Source organism: Megascapheus bottae, chromosome 7 (genome assembly GCF_031878675.1).
Source record: "Megascapheus bottae isolate mThoBot1 chromosome 7, mThoBot2.hap1, whole genome shotgun sequence".
Classification (NCBI taxonomy): Eukaryota; Metazoa; Chordata; class Mammalia; order Rodentia; family Geomyidae; genus Megascapheus; species Megascapheus bottae.
The window spans coordinates 82,249,665-82,273,223 of NC_143515.1; the positions used below are offsets into that span (position 1 = coordinate 82,249,665).

The following is a 23,559-nucleotide window of genomic DNA, read 5'->3' on the forward strand; positions in this document are numbered from 1 at the left end:
GCTGAGTGAGGGCTTGGTGGGCCCATGGGAGGGTAGGCCCTGTGTGCCTAGCACAGGGAGTGAGTGCGGGTCTGTAGGGCCCACGAGCCACGCCAGCAGCTGTCCGTGCAGCTCGAGGGCCTCTTCTGCCAACACAAGTGGCACATGACAGGCCTCAGGTCTGCTCCCGTGAGCACCTCTCCCTAAGAGACAGCGCCGAGGCCCAGCCGCATGGGGCTGCCAGCTGCTCCACTGTCAGGATGCGGTGGCCTCCAGACAGCGTGGGCCCGGCCTGGCCCACTGCTCGTGGGGGGTGGCCGACAGCCTGTCAGTCACATGGTGTGGGGTGCAGGTCAGCGTGTGAGTCACATGGTGTGGGGTGCAGGTCAGCGTGTGAATCACATGGTGTGGGGTGCAGGTCAGCGTGTGAATCACATGGTGTGGGGTGCAGGTCAGCGTGTGAGTCACATGGTGTGGGGTGGAGGTCAGCGTGTGAGTCACATGGTGTGGGGTGGAGGTCAGCGTGTCAGTCACATGGTGTGGCGTGGTGGCACACTGTGTCAGTGGCTCTCCTCCAGTGCAGATACTCCCAAGTCCACTCAGCCTCACCCACTGAGGAGGCCCCACCTCCTCTCTTGGGCACGACTGTCAGTGGCCATTCCTCGTGGGATACCTGGCTCAGGAAACACGCAGGGCATTTTATTTATGACGAGGGAGAAGCCGCTGAGCAGATCCAGGGCTCTGTTCACAGCAGTGCTTTCCTCTTCTGTCCTAGACCGTGCACAACCACCTGCACAGGAAGTCGCTCGGGGTGGGGGGCCTGGCCCGGCCTGGCTCGGGAGGAGGCCTACTTCCGATCTGCCGACCCAGGAGCTGTGGCCCCTGTGCCCGGCCTGGGGTGGGCGCGGGTGCCTGCATCTGCTGCCCGCAGGCTGCACGGAGCCTGGAGAAGCGACTCGTTCAGGAGGCTGGCTCAGGCGCTTTACATTCCCCTGGGAGTTCACAGCAAGGGTCCCGGCTCTCAGGCAGGAACTGTCCACACGCCCCATGCCCAGCCTGTGTTCTCTGTGGTCCTCCTTGGCTGGATGGTGGAGCCACTGCCTGGCTCCCTCACCAGGCCCCTTGCCCACCTGTGAGCCTGGAGAAGGCATTCCGCAGGCCGTGGGTGAGGCCTAGGCCAGCTTGAGGCACTGGGTGTTGAAGCTGTCCCCCTCCTTGCTGGCCACGGCCTCAAGCAGGCCCTGTTTCTTCTGCGTGCTCCGGGAGGACTCCAGCTCATACATGGTGGTCAGGTTGAAGAGCACGCTCTCGTGCAGATGCTGCCCGGGCGCCCGCTGCACCATGGCCTCCAGCTGCCGCAGGGAGTTCTTGAGCTGCCCCAGGTACAGCAGACACACGGCGGCGTTGTTGTTGGCCTGGAGGAGAGGAGAGGAGAGGAGAGCAGAGGAGAGGAGAGGAGAGGAGAGGAGAGGAGAGCAGTGGGTGGCACAGGGGTCCGGGGCCCGTCCAGGGCCCCAGGCTGCTGCGGTGCCTGGGACTGAAGCGGGTGGGGCCTGGCGTTCCAGCATTTGCTCTCAGCGGCAGGCCGAGGGCCCTGTACGGCTCAATCCACCTCCACACAGGCGTCTTACCACTGCATTTGTGGGGTCCATCTTCAGAATCTCTGTGAAGGATTGGTGGGCATCTGCAAAGTTATTCTGGCCGAGGTGCAGGAAGGCTCTGGCGGGGGGGCGGTGAGGGACAGGTAGGGTGTGAGCTAGAGAGCCCAGCCCCAGGGCACACACAGTGCATGTCGGGGGCTGGCTGCTCAGCACGGCCTCCACCGACAACCAGCCTCTGCTAGGGGTGTGATGTGAGGGTCACAGTGGAAGCCAGTCCAGGCCGGAGAGTCCACGAGCCAACGATTGAAGGTGGAGCTGTGGCTCAAGTGGTAGAGCCTTGAGAAAGCCTAAGGACAGCTGCCAGGCCCTGGGTTCAAGCCTCAGGACTGGCACCTACCACCCCCTGCCCAAACTTGCCCTCCTCTGGAGGCCTGCCCTGCTGTGTGGTGAGCATGGGCCGAAGCTGTGCATTACCCACTTTATCTGGGGCTGAGTGGCTGCAACAACAGTCTCACAACACCAGCAGCATTCAACTGTTCACACGGTGTGCGGCGGCCCCAGGAGTTTCCTAACTGAAAGAGCAGGCTGTGGTTGTCAGAGTCAGACGGGCAGGCCTTGCTCTGAGCACTGGTGGGGCGCGGAGAGGGCGCTCAGATCCCACCTCAAAGCACTTACTTGTTCATCAAGACCATCGTTTTACCCCGCAGACCATCCAACTTCTGTGCCACCTTCTCAACCTCTTCAAAGTATTTCTCAGCGGTTTTGATGTCTCCAATCTGCTTTGACAAAATTAACTAATCACTTTGGTTCACAAGTTAGATTTAAAACAACAAAAATGAACGTGAGAATGCTGGGCATGGGGGCTCATGCCTGGCTACTCAGGAGGCTGAGATCTGAGGATCGTGGTTCAAAGCCAGCCTGGGCACTAAAATCTGGGAGACTCTTATTTCCAGTTTATCTCGGGGCTGGGCTCAAGGGGTAGCCTTGAGTTAAACAGCTCAGCTCAGCGATCGCGCCCAGGCCCCACGACCAATCAGAAAAAAAAAACCCAACCAAACAAAAAAATCCCAGAAGTATGTTGTTGTATTTACTTTTTAATGTTATTTCTTTACTTGTCTGTTTATGTGGTACTGAGGAATTGAACCCGGGGCTTCCTGCATGCGAGGCAAGTTCTCTACCCCTAAGTCACCTTGGCAGCCCCTGGTAAGTTAGACAGTAAATAGACCCCCTCATGTTCTCTCAGAACTGGAGGATTCTGCATGTTGGCCAGGCAGCAACTTCTGTTGGGGAAGGCAGGGATGTATAGGACACGTGGAACGGAAGTTAAGTCACCGTAAAACCACAGGGCATGGTCTAGGGGTAGAGCAATGGCCCAGCATGCATGAAGCCCTGGGCTCAATTTCTTGGTACCTCATATACAGAACAAGCTGGAGGTGGTGCTGTGGCTCAGGTGGTAGACCCCTGGCATGGAGAAGGCTCAAGGGCGGGCGCTGGTGGCTCACGCCTGTAACCCTAGCTACTTAGGAGGCTGAGATCTGAGGATCTCACTTCAAAGCCAGCAGGGCAGGAAAGCCCATGAGACTGGCATCACCCATTAACCACCAAAAAAGCCAGAAGTGGCACTGTGGCTCAAGTGGTAGAGCACCAGCCTTGAGTGAAAATGTTGAGGGATGGTGCCCGCCCTGAGTTCAAGCTCCAGTAGCGGCACACTAAGGAAAGTGATTCAGGCCATGTTCCAGCTTCACACCGGAGGTAAATCTCCCTTAGGAGGGCACCAGTCACCTGCTCAGAAGTCTGGAGCACCCACACCACCTATCACGGAAACCTGGACTTGGACTCTAGTGTCACAGAGTGGACACAGCTCTAACAGTAAAGATGAAGGAGTGCTTTTCTTTTCTTTTTTTAAAATCGGTCATGGGACTTGCACTCTGGGCCTGGGCACTGTCCCTGAGCTCTTCAGCTCAAGGCAACCACTCTACCCCTTGAGCCACAGCACCACGTCTGGTTTTCTAGGAGTTAACTGGAGATGGTCTCACAGACTTTAGTGCCCAGGCTGGCTTTGAATCGTGATCCTTAGATCTCAGCCTCCTGAGTAGCTAGGATTACAGGCGTGAGCCCAGCAAGGAGTGGGTTTTCCTTAGGAAACAATTCTACTAGAAAACCACATGTAAGACACTTAAGTGCACAAGTGAGACTCTAAATCGTCGTGTGGTGTGCTTTTCATTGTGGATATTAAACTAACCCCACCTAGGGCATGCTAAACCTGCACTCAAGATGGTTGAATATAACTCCCTGTTTTCTGGTTGTAACAGTAAAAAACCACCAGCAAATGAACTCATTTCTAAAAACTTTACACTTAAAAGTGACGAGGATTCTTTCTTCAAGATGGTTTCTAGAGGTCCTGAGAGAGCAGCTGGGAGAGGGGTCCACGGGCGGGGCACGCTTCTTCGCCAAGCCGCTACCTGTGTGGATTTAGACTCCACCTTTACCTTCTGTGTCTCAGCCTTCGGCCTGCTTCCCCTGCTCCCTCTGTCCTGTCTGCAGATCCGCCCTTCCCGAGTGCCCTCCACTTCTTCCTGCACGGCTCCAGCCTCCAGACTGCTCCCTACTTGCTGAGTGCCGAAGTCCAGTGGCCAGACGGCAGCAAGGCCCTAGCATCCTGCAGCTGTCCACAGAGAGAAGTCCTGCTCTGCAGGACGATGGAGGCGCTGCTGCAGTGAACGGAGGAGATGAATCTGTGGCACGGAGAGCAAGTGCTCACTGCCTCCACAGCCCTGAGTGGTCAGGGGCTGGAGTGAGGTCTCCCCTTGTCTTCACAAGTCTCTGGACGGCGGTCTGGACGTCAAGCTTCCGTGTGACTGGATCTGTACATGGCTGGCTCCACTGTGGGCTCTGCCCTCACCTGCCAGTCTCCCTCTCCCTGTCCTCGCTCATGGCGGTTATTCCTCGCCGTGCTGCCGACCTGGAGCCCTTGCAGGGCCGAGGCCACCTCCTGTTTTCTAGACAAAGGGACAGGGTGCACATTTTGGGGACAGTGCGGGGGGAGCATGTTGATCAGGAAACTCAGGGTGCTGTGACCAACAGGCCCCGGTCACTGCACAGCAGGTAGTGATAGAAGCCTCCAGGTTCTTTTCTCTTTTGCGGCCGTGGCGTGGTCCTTCCTCAGCTCCTCATCCTGCTGTGCCCGAGGCCGACCCCTGGCCACACAGGACCAGCACTCCTGTCCAGTCTTTCGCTTGCTCGCTCAGCCTCTGGGTATCATTTTGGCAATATTGGAGTATGAATCAGGACTCCGTGGCTGCCAGGCAGGCACTCTACTTCCTGAGCCCTGTCCACGGGCCTTTCCACTTTACTTTCAGATAGATCCAGAGAGGTACTTTACCTAGGCTAGCATGGGACTCCTTTCTTCCTATCGTTTGCCTGGCTGGGGGCCCTCAGGCTCCAGGTGGAATGACCACATTCTGATGGCCTCTACTGGCTTCATCTCAGGTGTCCAAATTCTTGGTCTGACAAAGACACCTTTGATGTCCCTCAGTCTCTGAAAAATCTTAGCAAGAATCTTGCTAAACCAGTGGAGCAAAAATCCTCATGCCTGGCCCGAGCACCTCAGCCCTCATCACAGGCCTGTGTGCCCCAGGGGAGCTTTCTGTGTGCAACAGGTGCGATCGTTCTCTTCCCAGCAGTGGCGAAGGGTCTTCACAGCTTCCAGATATCTCTGCGCACATCTAGGACTTGCACATCTCTTCCATTTTGTAGGTGCCATTTCATTTCCTCATGGTGGTTCCTGAGGCTTGGAAGCATCTTACTTCTGGTGAAGTCCATTCGGCACGTTTCCCTCTCTGCTCATGGCTCTGGCGTCCAGCCAGGGGCTTGAGGACACAATAGGGAACCTCTCTCCACGTCCGGGCTGCCGTGCTGAGTCCTGAGCCAGGACAGCTTCCTGGTTGTTCATGTGAGCTCTGCTGGCAGCGCCTGAGTCTGTCACTGAGATGCATTCGGGACCTCTGCTCCACAGGGAGGCGGTTCTCTGCCACGCCAGGAGACACTTGTTTGAAAGCTGTATTACTTCTTCTCCTCTTCCACTTCTTTTTATGGTGTCAGTACTGGGGCTTGAATTCAGGGTCTCATGCTCTTGCTTAGCTTTTTTATTCCAGGCTGGTGTGCTTCCATTTGAGCCAGTTCTCCTTAGGGCTTTTTGCCGGTTAATTGGAGGTAAGAGTCTCACAGTTTTCTGCCTGAGCTGGCTTTGAACTGGTATCCTCAGATCTCAGTATGCTGAGCAGCTGGTGAGTTTATCCTTCTGAGATCAGTATGTGTTAACTGTACAATTGTGGCCCTCCCTCCATGCATACCACGTACATGAGCCTGGCGCTCTCCCCTTACTACTTCAGAGTGAGTGTCCTCATTTCCAGGGTAGGGACGGCAGAGCGCTGTGGCTGTCCAGTGAGGTCAGCGTGCTCTTCTTTTCTTATGCAGTTTTCTTCGTCTGGCAAGCTCAGGGTGTGCCCCCTGCAGAGCCACCCCCAGGCCGCTCTCCCCAGCCTCTTGACCTTCCTCTCTGCATGTGCCTCCCCACACCTCTCCTCCGCTTTCCCACTCCACTTGTTCTGTCCCCGGACCTTCCCCATCCCGGGCCCCCTCGGTGGCCCTGCCCTCCTAGAGGTGCTTTTAGTAATGAAGCTGACCCTGCTCCTTTTTGCCTGGAGGGTGAGACTACCTTTGCACAGCTGTGTCCACGTTCTACCAAAGCCCTGGTCCATGCGCAGGGTAGCACAAAAGCCACTGTGGTGTTGTGTGTAGTGATGGCACTTCGGATTTGAGCCAAAGATCTAGGATGGTGGAGCCAGTCAGGCAGAAGTGAGTGGACGGGGTGAGGGGTGCTCCTCACAAAGGATGTGTGGATGATTCAGAGACCTGTGCCCGGTCTCTTCTTCATCGCGTCCATCTGAAGGGAGGACTCGAGAGCTAGACAAGTGCTGCTCTGACCTTCACTGCCCCAGATGGAGATGAGCTTCCGAGTCCCCAGGAGAGGGCACAGGAGCGGCAGGGAACTAGGCAGGGTGCTGGGGTATGGAGCCCCGAGCCTGCCGTGGCAGGCGGGGGAGGGCCAGACCGCTGCAGCTACTCCTGGAGCTGAGGGCAACAAGACGCTGCTGACCTCTGGCCTGGAAGATCTGCCTGTGCAGGTTGGCCACTTCTGCTCCTTCCCGCAGCAGCAAGCCCAGGGAACAGGCTGCTCTGGGGACATCTCAGCTGTCAAGTATGGCCAGCTACAGGGCCCAGGCACGCGCCCAGCCTCCCCTCGCCCCTGCTCTGCGGCACACACTCCCCCACATCTAAGTTGGCACTGGTGCCGTCCTGGTGAAAGGTGCGTCTGAGTGCACCCGCGTGGGTACCTGGAGAAGAATCCGGCCGATGCCACTCAGTAGCTGCGGCTCCTGCTCCGGGTGACACTCGATGACAGCTCGGTAGGCGTCCACGGCCAGCACGTAGTCCTGCAGGACCAGACCCCAGCGCGGTGAGCCACAGGTTGCACACCAAGCCAGCAGGGTGGGGAGGACCCCCTCCCCCAGCCACAGGGAACCTGGACTGAGCTCTGTGTGACACAGAGGGGCGGGGCAGGGCCCAACCGGACACAAGCAATGGTCACTGCCGCTCCTTCCGCCTCTCAGCAGCAGCTCAGGAGCCAGCCAGACTGGGTCTCCTGCTCTCTCTGTTTTTGTTTTTGGCCAAAGTTATCAATACTGGTGATCTTTACTGTTTTCAACCTCTATACCAGAAACCAGCTTTTGGGAGGGTAGTTATTAAGGCTGGAGCCATGCCCCATCCTTTTTTTTTTTTTGTTTGTGGGTCATGAGGCTTGAACTTGGCCTGGATGCTGTCCCTGAGCTCTTTAGCTCAAGACTACCACTCTATCCCTTGAGCAAAGCCCCACTTCCTGTTTTCTAGAGGTTAACTGGAGATGAGAGTCTCAGGTCCTTCTGTGCCTGGCTACTCAGGAGACGTCCTATGGGATCTGGAGTGGGGAGAGGCCTCCTGGGGGGTGAGAAGTAGGGGAGGGGCATCTTGTGGGTTGTGGAGTGGGGGAGAGGCTTCCTGTGGGGTGAGGAGTGAGGGAGAGGCATCCTGTGGGGTGAGGAGTGGGGGAGAAGTTCTGTGTTCGGTGCTGAAGGTACCTGAGGCTAGGTGGGACCCCAAGATGTGTTGCCTACATAGTGGCGTGGGGCTTTCCAGGGCCTTGTCACACAGGGTTGTGCAGAAACTCAGGGCAGGAACTTATGAGTGGTTGTTTCATCAGTAAAGTTAAATTAACATGTATCCATTGTTAGCTCAGGTGTCTCTCCCTTGAGAACCTACGCCGGCTGTACTGGGCATGCTCACTAGGTGGCAGAAGAAGACATACGCTTCGATTGTCCACTTCAGTTTTCACTCATGACAATGAAAGACCAAGTTAAACTTTCAAGTGAAATGCTATTCATAGTCAAAGTTTTTTTTTTTTTTTTTTTTTTTTTTCGGTTGTGGGGCTTGAACTCTGGGCCTGGACACTTTCCCTGAGCTCTTCAGCTCAAGGCTACTGTCCTACCCCTTGAGCCACAGCCCCACTTCTGGTTTTCTGGTGGTTCACTGGAGAGAAGAATCTCTTGCACTTAAGAGCCTGGGTGGCTCTGAGTCAGGCGCTGTCACTAGAGCACAACAAAGACAGGCGCTTCTCCACTGGCACCTGGGCGTGGAGTCCAGCCTGGCAGTGCTGGGCATCCCTCCCCGAGGACTGCACAGGCTGCTGGGAGGAAGGGAGGGAGGGCAGCCTAGGCTGGGGCTGAGGGCAGGGGCAGCGGGGAAGGTGCTGCAGGCCCTGGGCCTATGGAGCTGCCACAGGAGTGGGGAGGGAAGAAAAGCCTCATTCTGAGCAAAACATGAGCTCCTGAAAATGGGCGTTTCCCTTTGTTAACTGGGATGAAGCACGAGGCACAGCAGCGTGAATGTCAGAGTCAGGAGGGATTTCAGGGAAAATAATGTCCTTCCGCTATGACGGACAGATGCAACCTCTCCCATCTGCTCCGCTTCTCCAGCCCCTCCCTGACCAATGGTGTGGTGCTGGGGCTGGCCTGGCCTGTGAGCTGGCAGCAGGCCACTGAGCCTGAACACTGGCCACCTCCACAGCTCTGGCGCTTGGGCAGCCATTGCAGAAAGAGCAACCTGGGGCCACAGTGGCTGAGTGGCGTGACCTTGTGTGGGGGGAGGGTGTGGGCTGTCTCAGCAGCCCAGCAGGTGTTACTGGCACTACTGTGGGATGTCTGCTGCTGGCAGATTCAGTGTCTGCAGCTGGCAGCAGGACACCCGGGCCTGGAGCCGGAGGCGAGCCAGGAATGTGCTTCATTTGAAAATCGGCTGCAGAGGCTGGCAGGACCTGCCAGAACAGACTAGAAAAACAAGTGACTGACAGCTCAGCTCAGCTCCTCGCTGCTTCACGCTGGCCCCTTGGGTGGCAGGCGTGGTACAGTCCTCACCAGTGGGTCTGGAAGGAAGCCTGACTTCAGCTGCCATGGCATCAGAAACCAAACAGAGAGGAGAGATACCGCCCTCATGACGGCGGGGAGGACAAAGGACGCCTTTTCCAGATGGAGCGTACGGAAAGTAGGGAGGGAATGTGCCATTCTAATCAAATCATTTAGACTCCTGCGTGCACAAAGTCATTTGATCATGTACACTCTGCTTTTGGTGGAAATTTCCTTCTCCAGAAACGACAGTGCATTTAGCGGAGTGTCATGAACTCTGCTCAGGCAGGCTGCCCACCTTCGCATGGAATGCCCAGCACCCAGCATGGCCTCACTCCCTGTGACTTCTGTGACATCGTCTCCCAGAACTCGAGCAAGATGCCCTGACTCCTCCTACCTTCATCAGGAGTAGACAGTTGGCCACAGAGTACAGCACACGGCCCAGACGAGACCTCCACAGCCGAATGGACGCTGAGGGAGAAAGTGGCTTGTGAGCATGTAAATAAACCAACCCTGGGCCAGGCATTCTTGTTTTGTCAGGGGGTTTAACCCGAGTGTTTAATCTGCTGTGCTTCCCTGGAGACAGAGAATAGTGCATTCAGGACAGTGGGCTCCATACAGAGGATACAGAAAAGAATAAGGCATTTCCTCAAAGATCAGATACTCCAATCATGAACCCTAGGAAAATGAACCAGCCAAGCACTGATGGCTCACGCCTGTAATTGTAGCTACTCAGGAGGCTGAGATCCAAGGACCATGGTTCAAAAGTAGCCAGGGCAGGAAAGTCTGTGAGACTCTTATCGCAAATAAATTACACAGAAATAAGCCAGGAGTGGAGCTGTGGCTCAAGTAGCAGGGCACTAGCACTGAGTGCAAAGTGGCTCATGGACAAGGCTCAGGTCCCAAGAAACAAAACAAGAACGAGTCTGCCACAGCACTGCCATCTGCTCACGGCTTAGGTCTTCTGAGAAGGTGTCTGGACACATACGGAAGCTGACCTGGGGAGGCCAGCTAACTGTCCACCTGCCAGGCCTGCCCTGCCTGTGGACCCGGCTGGCGGGAGAGCAGGGCCACGCCAGCAGGGACCAGGGGGCAAGCTGCCTCAGCTGCACTTCCTATTATGTGCCCAGTGGCAGCTTCCCGAGGTTCTGGGTTTGTGGTTGTTGTTAATTGTGGCCTTTTCAGCTTGAGGCTAGCAGTGTGAACCACAGCTCTTCTTCTGGCTTTTGGCAAAGTCTCACCGACTTTCCTCTCAGGGCTGCCTGAAGTCTTGATCCTCAGCATTTATCAACCCCTAAGAAGCCACCCCTCTATCGCTTCAGCCTCACCTCCATTTCTGGCTTTTTGTTGTTTAAGTAGAGGCAAGAGACTCACAGCTGTTTTTGTTTGGACACGGGTTAGGGCACCATCCTCACATCTCCCAAATAGCTTATTTTTGAGCTTATTTTGAGAAGCTGGAACTTGGCCTTTCAGCCATTCACAGGCATGCACTTCACAAATTCTCCCCTTCTCCGGGATCTGTATCAAGATGCCAGTCAGGGAAGCCAGTTTTCTTCACAACACGGCGGGCTCGGGGGCCGTCTGAGGGCCTTGGCAGGCTCCCTAGCTCAGGCTCTCCTGGGAACCTGTTTGTTGTGACTGAGATCTTCTCTAGACAGTATTCATGACTATAATTCCATCATCGAAGGTCAGACGCACAGTGTGTGCACATACATGTACATACACACACACACACACACACCCATGCTCATTGCTGTGTCTCCCACCTCGGCAGCCACATGGGCTTCTCAAGGGCTTACTGCCGGCCCAGGAGGGGCCAGAGTGTTGGGCACTGAAGGCCAGCGGGTCCCCTGCTCACCCTGGGGCCTTGCTGGCCCATCGCTGACCCATTGCTGCCACGGTCAGCCCACTTGTGTTCCATCCCAGGCTCCCTCTCTGCCCCTCTCGGCTGGGTCAGCTGCCAGAGCAGCACAGAGCTGTGGCACTGCCAGCTCCAGACAGCAGTACATCCCATGCTGGGTGTGTGTCCGTGGGGAGGCTGTCCAGTCCGGAGGCCTGAGGGTGGGGTGCCTGTCCAGGGTGAGGTCCCTAATTCCTGCTGCCAGCATCTGGAGGCAGGGTGTTTGGAGAGAGCACACTGGCTCTGTCTTATCACGAGAACCTTCTGCCCTGATACCATGCAGCAAGGTGGCATTGGGTGGGTGCTGGTACAGCAAGCCTCTGCTTCTGTGAATTGCTCAGGTCTTAGGTACTTTCACATAGCAGCAGAAAAAGACTGAGAGTCTCCAAAAGAGGCAGAGTTGCTGGTGCAGCCGGCCCTGAGTACCCAGGTGTCACAGTGGGGTGACAGTGATTCCAAGCACAGCAATGTACCCCACGGCCACCAAGGTGTGCTCACACCTGTGCCACACGTGCCTTCCTGCCGCAGGCCGTGGGCTTCTGGGCGAGAAAGACCTCTCAAGCACCTGGCCAGGCTGTGCCTCTGCCCCAGCACAGAGCCTCCCCGTGTTTGTGACCACGGGAGGGGCTGGGGTAAGAATGTGCCAGTGGGCACAGCTGCAGTACGGATGTCCTGGCAGAGGGGAAGGGGGAGGGAGAAGCACACTGTGAGCCGAGCCTGCTCAGTGCAGGGCCACTCACCTTGTCTGCTCTCCTGGGTAACACTGCTCACGTCCCCGTCTTCAGCCAAGCCTCGCTCCAAGTTGGCCAGAATCTGCAGCCATTCAAACAAGAACCAACCATGAGAAGTGCTGTTGCATCTATTTTCACGTCATAGTGTGTTCTAGGCACAGAAACCTCCTGTAGGTGAAATAGCTGCTGAGGAACGTTCACCAGGCGTATCGGGCTTCTGCAGGGCTGGACGGTGACCGGATGGCTGCTCTGCACTGGAAGCTGGCAGCTGGGGTGGTGTGTCACACATGAGGGTCACTGATGTCCACAATGAGGGGTGGTTGTCTTTTTGGTTATTTATGTTTTCCAGTCCTGGGCCTTGAACTCAGCACCAGAGCACTGTCCTTGGGCTTTCTCAAGAGTGCTACTCCTTGAGCCACAGCACTACTTCTGGCTTTTTCTGTGTTATGTGTACGGAGGAATCAAACTCTTTCTGCATGCTAGGCAAGCCCTCTACCACTAGGTCATACTTTATTTTGGATAGTCTTCTTTTTAATGTACCAGAGATCTTGGCACTCTGCATGGTTTCCTTTGTGTGGTTAATAGTCTTTCATTGTTTCTGTGCTTTAGTGGCCCAGAAAGAGAAGCTGTGTGGCCACAGTGGGAGGTGACTTTTGAAGGGCAGGAGGAGGAGAAAATGTCGGGGGGGGGGGGGGGCAAAGCACTAGCCTTGAGCTGAAGAGCCCAGGGGCAGGCCCAGGCTCTGAGTTCAAGCCCCATGACTGACCAAATAAACAGAAACAAAAAACCAAAAACCCCAACTAGAGGAGCTAGAGAGGAACGTGGGGAAGCACGGTCACAAAGGCCCTGGTCGGAGGCTGTCCTCCACTGGCCCGGCTGGCTGGGGACCCGTCTCCAAGGCCCATCAAGGAGAGGCTGTGTGAGAGCCTCCTCACGACCTCGTTCCTTTCCACGAAGCACACACCTGGGTCTTCCAACCAAGGTAAGTGACATTTTTCCAGTCATGAAATCAGAAACGGACAGGGAAGAAAGCTCCTGTCTCCAGGCAGGGGGCCAGGGGCCCGCAAGGGAGCGGAGGCCATCTGCTCTGTACTCCCCAGGCTCCTGGTAAACCAAGGCCACCTCTCTCAGGTGCTGACACAGCAGAGGAGACCAAGCAGCTCCAGCTTGCTCCACAGGAGCCTCCTGAGGCGGGTGCAGGGGAAGGCACTTCAGCACCTGCGGCAGGGACAGCGCCCAGTGCTCCGCGCAAGAGTTCCATGGTTCCTGGGCTACTTTTCTCTTTCCTTTCCTCCTTTCTCTCCCTTGCTCCCTCCCCCTCTCCCGTCACTCTCCCTCCTGGCCCTGGGCTTGATTCAGGACCTGGGTGTTGTCCCCTAGTGCTTGATCACTTGAGCCACAGCTCCACTTCTGGCTTTTGGTGGCTAACTGGAAATGAGTCTCACAGACTTTCCTGTCCTGGCTAACTGATCCCAGCTTTCTGAGAAGCTAGGATACAGCTGTGAGCCACCAGTACCCAGCCACTTTTCAGCTGGTTTTTCTTTTTTTCCAGCTAGGCTGAGGAATCAAACCTAGGACTTCCTGCATGCCAGCCCAGCCCACGTGTGTGCGTGTGTGCATGTGCTCATCCTGGGGTTAACTCAGGACCTCATTACTGTCCCTGAGGTTTTTCCTCAAAGCTAGCACTTGACCCACAAGTCTACTTCTCATGGACTTTCCTGCCCAAGCTGGCGTTGACTGCACCCTTAGACCCCAGCATCCCAGGCAGCTGGGATGACAGGTGAGAGCCACTGGCACCCAAGTAGCTGAGACAGTTTTGCTTATCCACTTGAGGGTCTGGAAGGCAGACACTGAGGTCCTGACTCACCAGAGTGGGCTAACCACCAAAATGATGGGTGCAGCAGCAACACCCACTGGCCACTGTGTTGAAAATGAACTAATACAACTTGCGGGAGGGGGCGAGAGAAAAAAACTGGGAGCAAGTGAGAAAGGGTGACATTGTCCAGCCAGCGCAGTGGTTCACGCCTGCATTCCTAGCTACTCAGGAGGCTGAGATCTGAGGATCGTGGTTCAAAGCCAGCCTGGGCACAAAAGGACCTGAGACTCTTATCTCCAATTAAGCTCTAGAAAACGGGAAGTGGGGCTTGGCTCAAGGGTGATAGCCTTGAGCTGAAGAGCTCAGGGACAGTGCCCAGGCCAAAGTTCAAGCCCTATAACTGACAAGAATAAATAAATAAATAGATAAATAAATAATATAAAAAAGTCCGCTTTACCTGATTCATGTAACAATGAATGAAATTTTTTTTTTTTAAAAAAAACAACAACAAAAAAATCCAAACCAAATGAAGAAAAAGGTGAAGGTAGAGCTGTGGCTCAAGTGGCAGAGAGCTAGCCTTGAGCATCAAAGCTCAGGGACAGCGCCCAGACCCTGAGTTCAAGCCCTAGGACTGGTGTGTACATATACACACACCTACAAACACCACCACCACCACCACCACTACCAAAACCAAAATTCTCCCCAAATAAAGATTATTTTTAAGGGAAAAATATTCACTGCTGTTTTAAGCCTGAGCTCTGGAACAGTCTGTCACACAGCAAATGGTAACTTACACTCAGATGAACCCAAGCTCTGTTGTGCTTTTTGAACATCTAGTTTGTATATTCCTCATTAAGTGTCTTAGAAGGAGCTCATCTCTGAAAGCAATGGCAGGTGCAGGAGAAGATTGCCTGGAAACAGGTCTGCCAGAGGAAGGGCCATTGGAGTCCCCAGCCCTGGCACAAGCCGGGCAGTTCCATTTCCACAAGGCAGCCATCACTACCCACCCAAAGCAGGGAGGAAAGGAAAATTAGTTAAAAACAAAACAAAACAAAACAAACCACCTGGCTGTGAGCAGTGAGAGAATGGCAGGCCTTGAATGAATACCCAGCTGTCTGGCTCCACATTTATCCAGCAGCACTTCTTTGTCACAATGCTAACCCATTCATATTTCAAGAACCCGAATCCTTGTTCTGAATCACATGCAGCGATGGGAGCAGGTGCGCTAACTGGGCATCTTTGGCCTGGGCTGTGGTGTGTTGGACGTGGAGAAGAAAGGGATGACGGGCTGTGGCTACTAGGGGGGTGGTGGTGGGTGGATGAGGTGCGCTCACGGCCATTAGCACACAGACTGCTGGAACCTGGGAACTCACTGGATCCTCCCTGGTCCAGACGAGGGTGGGTCAGGTCTGCCCTGGGTCAGAGGCTCTGGGAAGCCCAGGCCTTACCACGGCCACTGGCCTGTGCCAAGACACTTGGGGATTGATTGAACATTCCCTGTTCTAGCACTGCTCCAAGTCACTGAGCCAGTGCTCAGCAGGCCAGCAGCAGGCGGCCAGCTCCATGACTCATCACTGGGCAGCAGGGCGGAGTTCAGGTTTTCCTGCCCTTGCCTCCTTCCTCCAGGAGGCTCTCAAAACACTGCCTCTCCACCATTGTCCTCAGGGGACATAACCATAAATAACACTCTCTCCTTCCCATTCCCATCAGATTGAGAGAATACATTGTGCTGGGAAAAGGCAAAAAAAAATTAAGACCCTGTGTGTGTGCGTGTGCATGTGTGTTGGTATTGGGGCTTGAACTGAGGGCTTGGGCACTTTCCCTGAGCTCTTCAGCTCAAGGTTAGTGCAATAACAAGTTGCACCACGGTGCCACTTCTGGTTTTCTGGTGGTTAACTGGAGATAAGAGTCTCATGGGGAACCGGGAGTTTGGCCTAGTGGTTAAAGTGCTTGCCTAGCATGCATGAATACCCGGGTTCGATTCCTCGGTACCACATACATAGAAAAAAGCCGGAAGTGGTGCTGAGGCTCAAGTGGTAGAGCTCTAGCCTTGAGAAAGTCCAGGGACAGTGCTCAGGCCCTGAGCTCAAGTCCAGGACTGGCAAAAAAAAAAAAAAAAAAGAGTCTCATGGTCTCTGAATTCCAATCCTCAGGGCCTCTGGTGCCTGATGTCTTCTTTAGGGCAGAACTGCTTGTCCCTGCCTTGGCCATGAGGTACCCACTTGGTTCACCTGATGCTGTGTGGTGCCTTCACCAACTCTTACATCCCAGCTGGGAGCAGTGGACACGGGAGGCAGCGGGCACCTGCTGAGCTGCACTGTCTCCACAGGAGGAGATGCCTATGCACTCAGGAGAGGGAGCAGGGGTTCAGGCTCCGAGGCTCCCACCCTTCACTCCAAGAATGACTTCAGCAAGAACGCTGACACCACGGCCACACGTGTGGAGGGAAGCGTGCAGGTGGACAGGGTGTAGGCATGTATGCTCAGGGGAAGGGGGCTGAGCTGGCGCAGTTACCTGGCTGCAGACCGTCTTGATCCTGTGCAGTCTGTCCAGGGCCTCCTGTGGATGGCCCAGATACTGCTGCAGCTCGGCGTGCAGGATGCGCATGGAGAAGGGGACCATGGAGCCTGGAATGCAGAGAGTGGAATTAGTTTGTTTGCTGGCACCGCACACATGCTCACTGGGCTCAGAGAAGGAGGCAAGAGCAGCTGCTTCAGTGCAAGTGAGGACAGAACCCATCCATCCCTTTGTTGGTGGTGTTAGTAAATGCATGTGTTTCTCTGCAAAGCTGTGACTACATTTGCCTGAGTAATTACCAGGAGATGGGTGGACGCCAGTGCCACCACCTCAGCTGTTTGCAATGATGTGGGAGGTGTGGCACACAGCACAATGGTTCAGACCAGCCTCATCCCAAGGTGCCCAGCCAGTGGCTCAGGCACTCTCTCTCAAGTCCAAGGACCCAGCAGGAGCTCAGGCACTCTCTCTCAAGTCCAAGGACCCAGCAGGTGGCTCAAGTACTCTCTCTCAAGTCCAAGGACCCAGCAGGTGGCTCAGGTACTCTCTCTCAAGTCCAAGGACCCAGAAGGTGGCTCAGGTACTCTCTCTCAAGTCCAAGGACCCAGCAGGAGCTCAGGTACTCTCTCTCAAGTCCAAGGACCCAGAGGACGGCTCAGGCACTCTCTCTCAAGTTCAAGGACCCAACAGGCGGCTCAGGTACTCTCTCTCAAGTTCAAGGACCCAACAGGTGGCTCAGGCACTCTCTCTCAAGTCCAAGGACCCAGCAGGTGGCTCAGGTACTCTCTCTCAAGTTCAAGGACCCAACAGGTGGCTCAGGCACTCTCTCTCAAGTCCAAGGACCCAGCAGGTGGCTCAGGCACTCTCTCTCAAGTCCAAGGACCCAGCAGGTGGCTCGGGCACTCTCTCTCAAGTCCAAGGACCCAGCAGGTGGCTCAGGCACTCTCTCTCAAGTCCAAGGACCCAACAGGTGGCTCAGGCACTCTCTCTCAAGTCCAAGGACCCAGAGGACGGCTCAGGCACTCTCTCTCAAGTTCAAGGACCCAACAGGCGGCTCAGGTACTCTCTCTCAAGTTCAAGGACCCAACAGGTGGCTCAGGCACTCTCTCTCAAGTCCAAGGACCCAGCAGGTGGCTCAGGTACTCTCTCTCAAGTTCAAGGACCCAACAGGTGGCTCAGGTACTCTCTCTCAAGTCCAAGGACCCAGCAGGTGGCTCAGGCACTCTCTCTCAAGTCCAAGGACCCAGCAGGTGGCTCAGGCACTCTCTCTCAAGTCCAAGCACCCAGCAGGTGGCTCAGGCACTCTCTCTCAAGTCCAAGGACCCAGCAGGTGGCTCGGGCACTCTCTCTCAAGTCCAAGGACCCAGCAGGTGGCTCAGGTACTCTCTCTCAAGTCCAAGGACCCAGAGGACGGCTCAGGCACTCTCTCTCAAGTCCAAGGACCCAACAGGCGGCTCAGGTACTCTCTCTCAAGTCCAAGGACCCAGAGGACGGCTCAGGCACTCTCTCTCAAGTTCAAGGACCCAACAGGTGGCTCAGGCACTCTCTCTCAAGTCCAAGGACCCAACAGGTGGCTCAGGCACTCTCTCTCAAGTCCAAGGACCCAGAGGACGGCTCAGGCACTCTCTCTCAAGTTCAAGGACCCAACAGGCGGCTCAGGTACTCTCTCTCAAGTTCAAGGACCCAACAGGTGGCTCAGGCACTCTCTCTCAAGTCCAAGGACCCAGAGGACGGCTCAGGCACTCTCTCTCAAGTTCAAGGACCCAACAGGTGGCTCAGGCACTCTCTCTCAAGTCCAAGGACCCAGCAGGTGGCTCGGGCACTCTCTCTCAAGTCCAAGGACCCAGCAGGTGGCTCAGGTACTCTCTCTCAAGTCCAAGGACCCAGAGGACGGCTCAGGCACTCTCTCTCAAGTCCAAGGACCCAACAGGCGGCTCAGGTACTCTCTCTCAAGTTCAAGGACCCAACAGGTGGCTCAGGCACTCTCTCTCAAATCCACGGACCCAGAGGACGGCTCAGGCACTCTCTCTCAAGTTCAAGGACCCAACAGGTGGCTCAGGCACTCTCTCTCAAGTCCAAGGACCCAGCAGGTGGCTCGGGCACTCTCTCTCAAGTCCAAGGACCCAGCAGGTGGCTCAGGTACTCTCTCTCAAGTCCAAGGACCCAGAGGACGGCTCAGGCACTCTCTCTCAAGTCCAAGGACCCAACAGGCGGCTCAGGTACTCTCTCTCAAGTTCAAGGACCCAACAGGTGGCTCAGGCACTCTCTCTCAAGTCCAAGGACCCAGAGGACGGCTCAGGCACTCTCTCTCAAGTTCAAGGACCCAACAGGTGGCTCGGGTACTCTCTCTCAAGTCCAAGGACCCAACAGGCGGCTCAGGTACTCTCTCTCAAGTTCAAGGACCCAACAGGTGGCTCAGGCACTCTCTCTCAAGTCCAAGGACCCAGAGGATGGCTCAGGCACTCTCTCTCAAGGTCAAGGACCCAACAGGTGGCTCAGGCACTCTCTCTCAAGTCCAAGGACCCAGCAGGTGGCTCGGGCACTCTCTCTCAAGTCCAAGGACCCAGCAGGTGGCTCAGGTACTCTCTCTCAAGTCCAAGGACCCAGAGGACGGCTCAGGCACTCTCTCTCAAGTCCAAGGACCCAACAGGCGGCTCAGGTACTCTCTCTCAAGTTCAAGGACCCAACAGGTGGCTCAGGCACTCTCTCTCAAGTCCAAGGACCCAGAGGACGGCTCAGGCACTCTCTCTCAAGTTCAAGGACCCAACAGGTGGCTCAGGCACTCTCTCTCAAGTCCAAGGACCCAGCAGGTGGCTCGGGCACTCTCTCTCAAGTCCAAGGACCCAGCAGGTGGCTCAGGTACTCTCTCTCAAGTCCAAGGACCCAGAGGACGGCTCAGGCACTCTCTCTCAAGTCCAAGGACCCAACAGGCGGCTCAGGTACTCTCTCTCAAATTCAAGGACCCAACAGGTGGCTCAGGCACTCTCTCTCAAGTCCAAGGACCCAGAGGACGGCTCAGGCACTCTCTCTCAAGTTCAAGGACCCAACAGGTGGCTCGGGTACTCTCTCTCAAGTCCAAGGACCCAACAGGCGGCTCAGGTACTCTCTCTCAAGTTCAAGGACCCAACAGGTGGCTCAGGCACTCTCTCTCAAGTCCAAGGACCCAGAGGACGGCTCAGGCACTCTCTCTCAAGTCCAAGGACCCAGCAGGTGGCTCGGGTACTCTCTCTCAAGTTCAAGGACCCAACAGGTGGCTCGGGTACTCTCTCTCAAGTCCAAGGACCCAGAGGACGGCTCAGGCACTCTCTCTCAAGTCCAAGGACCCAACAGGCGGCTCAGGCACTCTCTCTCAAGTCCAAGGACCCAACAGGTGGCTCAGGCACTCTCTCTCAAGTCCAAGGACCCAGAGGACGGCTCAGGCACTCTCTCTCAAGTCCAAGGACCCAACAGGCGGCTCAGGCACTCTCTCTCAAGTCCAAGGACCCAACAGGTGGCTCAGGCACTCTCTCTCAAGTCCAAGGACCCAGAAGGTGGCTCAGGCACTCTCTCTCAAGTTCAAGGACCCAACAGGTGGCTCGGGTACTCTCTCTCAAGTCCAAGGACCCAGAGGACGGCTCAGGCACTCTCTCTCAAGTCCAAGGACCCAACAGGCGGCTCAGGCACTCTCTCTCAAGTCCAAGGACCCAACAGGTGGCTCAGGCACTCTCTCTCAAGTCCAAGGACCCAGAGGACGGCTCAGGCACTCTCTCTCAAGTTCAAGGACCCAACAGGTGGCTCGGGTACTCTCTCTCAAGTCCAAGGACCCAGAGGACGGCTCAGGCACTCTCTCTCAAGTCCAAGGACCCAACAGGCGGCTCAGGCACTCTCTCTCAAGTCCAAGGACCCAACAGGCGGCTCAGGCACTCTCTCTCAAGTCCAAGGACCCAGAGGATGGCTCAGGCACTCTCTCTCAAGTTCAAGGACCCAACAGGTGGCTCGGGTACTCTCTCTCAAGTCCAAGGACACAGAGGGTAGCTCAGGCACTCTCTCTCAAGTCCAAGGACCCAGAGGACGGCTCAGGCACTCTCTCTCAAGTCCAAGGACCCAGAGGACGGCTCGGGCACTCTCTCTCAAGTCCAAGGACACAGAGGGTAGCTCAGATACTCTCTCTCAAGTTCAAGGACCCAACAGGCGGCTCGGGTACTCTCAAGTCCAAGCTGCCCAAGGAGGACTGGAAAATGAGATCTACTGCTGGGTATGGTGGCTCACGCTGCCTGTAATCCTAGCTAGCTCCTAGATCTAATCCTAGATCTTAGGAGGCCGAGATCTGAGGACCTGAGGTTCAAAGCCAGCCCGGCACTAAACTCCAGTGAACCACCAGAAAATTGGAAATGGTGCTGTGGCTCAATGTGGTAGAGTCCTAGCCTTGAGCTCTTTGAAGAGCTCAGGGACAACAACCAGGCCGAGTTCAACCCCTACGATCAACCAGAAAAAAAAAAAAGAAAAAGAAAAAGAAAAAGATTTGCTCTGCAGGTGACCCTGGGATACCAGTGAGGTGACTGCTACTTGAGGACACTGCGTGGGGTCCTGGCAGGTTTGGCCCTGCCACTGAGCCATCAAGTGGAGAGGAAGGGTAGACGGAAACTCCATCACCCCTCACCTGGTAGTGTGAGGACGGAAGACATGTAAGTCACCAACTTCACGCAGTCTTCAAACCCGGCTGTGACCTCTTAGGGGAAGTGTCACTTGTGGAAGCAGCCTGCTCCTGGCATGACTGGACTCTGGTCTGCTATTACAAAGGAGATGGACGAGGTGTGAGGTATGATGTGGAGCGTCCTGTACGTGCCCACATGTGGCAGGCCTGGTCCCTAGCCAGGGGCATTATTCTGGAGGTGACAGGAAGAGGCAGGTCACTGGGTGTGGGGCCCTTCTCGTATCTGGTCTCTGGCCATCTTTTTGTAAGCTTGCTGTCTGTGGAGAGGGGAAAAAGCTCTTCAGTCCTGAGCTCCACCCAAATGCACAAGCCATGCAAATGGTGCCCCAAGCCTTCCTCCTTTCTGTTCTTTTTGTCTATCTGGTCATGGCAACAAAGTCTGACTAAAATGTCAGCAAAGGACAACTGTCTGGATTCAGTAGAGGACTCCTAAGCCAGGCCCAAGTGTTAATATGCAGATGGTCAAACAGCAAGCTTTTGTGTCACCGAGCCTTGCTTTGCCTAAGTAGATCCATCTGCTACTCATTCATCATCACACGCAGGCAGCCATGAACCAGGTAAGCTTCGTGTCAGTGCTTCTCCCTAGCTTAAAATCTTCATAGTTCTCACAGGGAGCGGTGGCTCACGCCTGTCATCCCAGCTCCTCAGGAGGCTGAGATCTGGGGATCAAGGTTCAAAGCCAGCCTGGGCGCAAAAGGACCTGAGACTCTTATCTCCAATTAACCTCTAGAAAATGGGAAGTGGGGCTTGGCTCAAGGGTAGGGCGGTGACCTTGAGCTGAAGAGCTCAGGGACAACACCCAGGCAACCCCCCCCCCAAACAAAATGAAACCCCAATCCCCCACAAAACTTCATGGTATTCTTTATATTAAAAACTTTATGATGCTCTATTTTTTTTATAAGAAAAGTCCAGAAAAGACAGTCACAAGGAATACTATGAAAAAAGAATGTTAGCAGTTGAGTTTAAAATGCTCAAACATTTTTTTTTAAATAATGCAAGATAATCTTTATATCTGAAGAAGATAAACAGCTGAGTTTATTATACTATGAGCCATTTCAGTTTCCTGAAAGACATTGTTAGTCATACATAGGTGTGTCTCTTCTAGCAGATAAGAGGGATCTTCTCTCCAGATGGCCCAACATTTACCTCAAAGACTACTTCAACTGAGACAGTCACAGAAACAGTCTCAAAGTTCTCAATCCAGCTTACAAATCAGCTATAATACAAAAATGAAGTGAGAGCCACCAGTACTACATCTGACCACTAACTTCAACCTATGCAAGTTTCTTTTTTCCTTTTACTATTTTTTTTTTCCAGTCATGGGGCTTGAACTTAGGGCCTGAGCACTGTCCTTGGGATTTTCTCAAGGGTAGAGACCTACCACTTGAGCCACAGCACCACTTGCAGCTTTTTCTATGTATGTGGTACCCAGGAATCAAACCTAGGTCTTTATGCATGCTAGGCAAGCAAGCACTCACTCTACCACTAGGCCAAACTCCTGGCCTCAACCTATGGAAGTTTCTGTACTCAGGACATGTAAAGATATGAGTTGCTGGGGACTGGTGGTTCACGCCTGAAATACTAACCACTCAGGATGCTGAGATCTGAGAATCATGGTTTGAAGCCAGCCAGGTAGGAAAGTCCATGAGTCCCCAGTAATCACCAAAAGTCAAAAGCAGAGTTGTGGCTCAAGTGGTAAAACACAAGCTTGGGGCAAAAAGGCTCAGTGAAAGCTGGGAATGGGGCTTTGTGGTACTTAAAGTGGCAGAGCACGAGCCTTAAGCAAAAAAAGCAGCTTAGGGACACTACCCCGGCCACAAATTTAAGCCCCAGGACTGGCAACACAAAAACAAGAAAAACTCAGTGATAGTTCCAGGTTCATGAACTCAAGCCCCAGGACCAGTGCATGTGTGCACATAGATGACCCCCCCCACACACACCATAAACTAAATGAAAAGTACCACTTCCAGCTTTTTCTGTGTATAGGTATTGCAGAATCAAACCCAGGGCTTCATGCATGCTACGTAAGCACTTGACTACTAGGCCATGCTCCTGGCTCTAATCTAAATTTTTGAGATGAGGCAAAATAATGCTAAGAGAATTTTTTTTGTAATAAATGCATATATTAGAAAAGAAATACGTAAAAGTCAATACTGTTAATTCTACCAGTCAGTTAATGAGGCAATGATACCCATTCTATATATCTCTTCCAGGAAACAGAAGCTGAGAAAACTCAATCTGTACTAAAAGGTCAGTATCACTCTAAAAGCAACACTAGACAATGACACTACAAAAAAGAAAAAGGAAACAGCTGTACATTAATATGTCTTACAAGCAGATGCAAAAATTCTCAACAAAATCAATGTGATCTAACAAAATGAAATCCCACCAAAAATTAGCAAATGGAATCTAGTGAAATAAATTCCAACAAATAAACTAGCAAACAAGTCCAATAATGTACAATGTGACTCAGATAGGCTCCAGATTAAAAAATCCTATCAACAATATCACTTCCATCTATGATAAAAGCTGCAGTAAGGTGGGAACAGAGGGAAACCTGCTCAGCTTCCAAACAACTCCTGTGCCTAACAACGTGTCTACCCGTGAGAAACTACAAACTTCCTAAGATCAAACTTTCCCTCCCCATTTCCACTATGTTTCTAACTCTTGCCTAGTGCATTAAGTCAAGAAAAGGAAAAGAAAAACCATGGATTTGGATGAAGAAATAAAACGATTGTTTGCAGATCAGACAATTACATAGAGAAAATCTGACAGAATCAGCAAAAACAAACAAAAAAGGCCCAAAGCCTCTTACAGCAATAAGCAATT

At 54.1% G+C, this 23,559-nt stretch overlaps 1 protein-coding gene across 5 annotated transcripts in view; it reads right to left on the reverse strand.

The window, feature by feature from the left end:
- Positions 1-657: 657 nt before the first annotated feature.
- Trappc12 (trafficking protein particle complex subunit 12) overlaps positions 658-23,559 on the reverse strand; it is a 52,885-nt gene continuing 29,983 nt past the window's right edge. For 3 of the 5 annotated variants that reach the window (XM_090337522.1, XM_090337520.1, XM_090337521.1), the window contains 7 exons: positions 16,038-16,150; positions 11,717-11,789; positions 9,474-9,547; positions 6,977-7,075; positions 2,256-2,356; positions 1,611-1,698; positions 658-1,394 (listed from right to left, as the gene is read on the reverse strand). In XM_090337522.1, coding sequence (XP_090193648.1) covers positions 1,152-1,394; positions 1,611-1,698; positions 2,256-2,356; positions 6,977-7,075; positions 9,474-9,547; positions 11,717-11,789; positions 16,038-16,150 — 791 coding nt within the window. In that variant the 3' untranslated portion in view covers positions 658-1,151. Of the gene's footprint in view, positions 1,395-1,609; positions 1,699-2,054; positions 2,153-2,255; positions 2,357-6,976; positions 7,076-9,473; positions 9,548-11,716; positions 11,790-16,037; positions 16,151-23,559 lie in introns of those variants that run through there. The other 2 variants (XR_016536297.1, XR_016536298.1) reach the window with 2 other exon arrangements.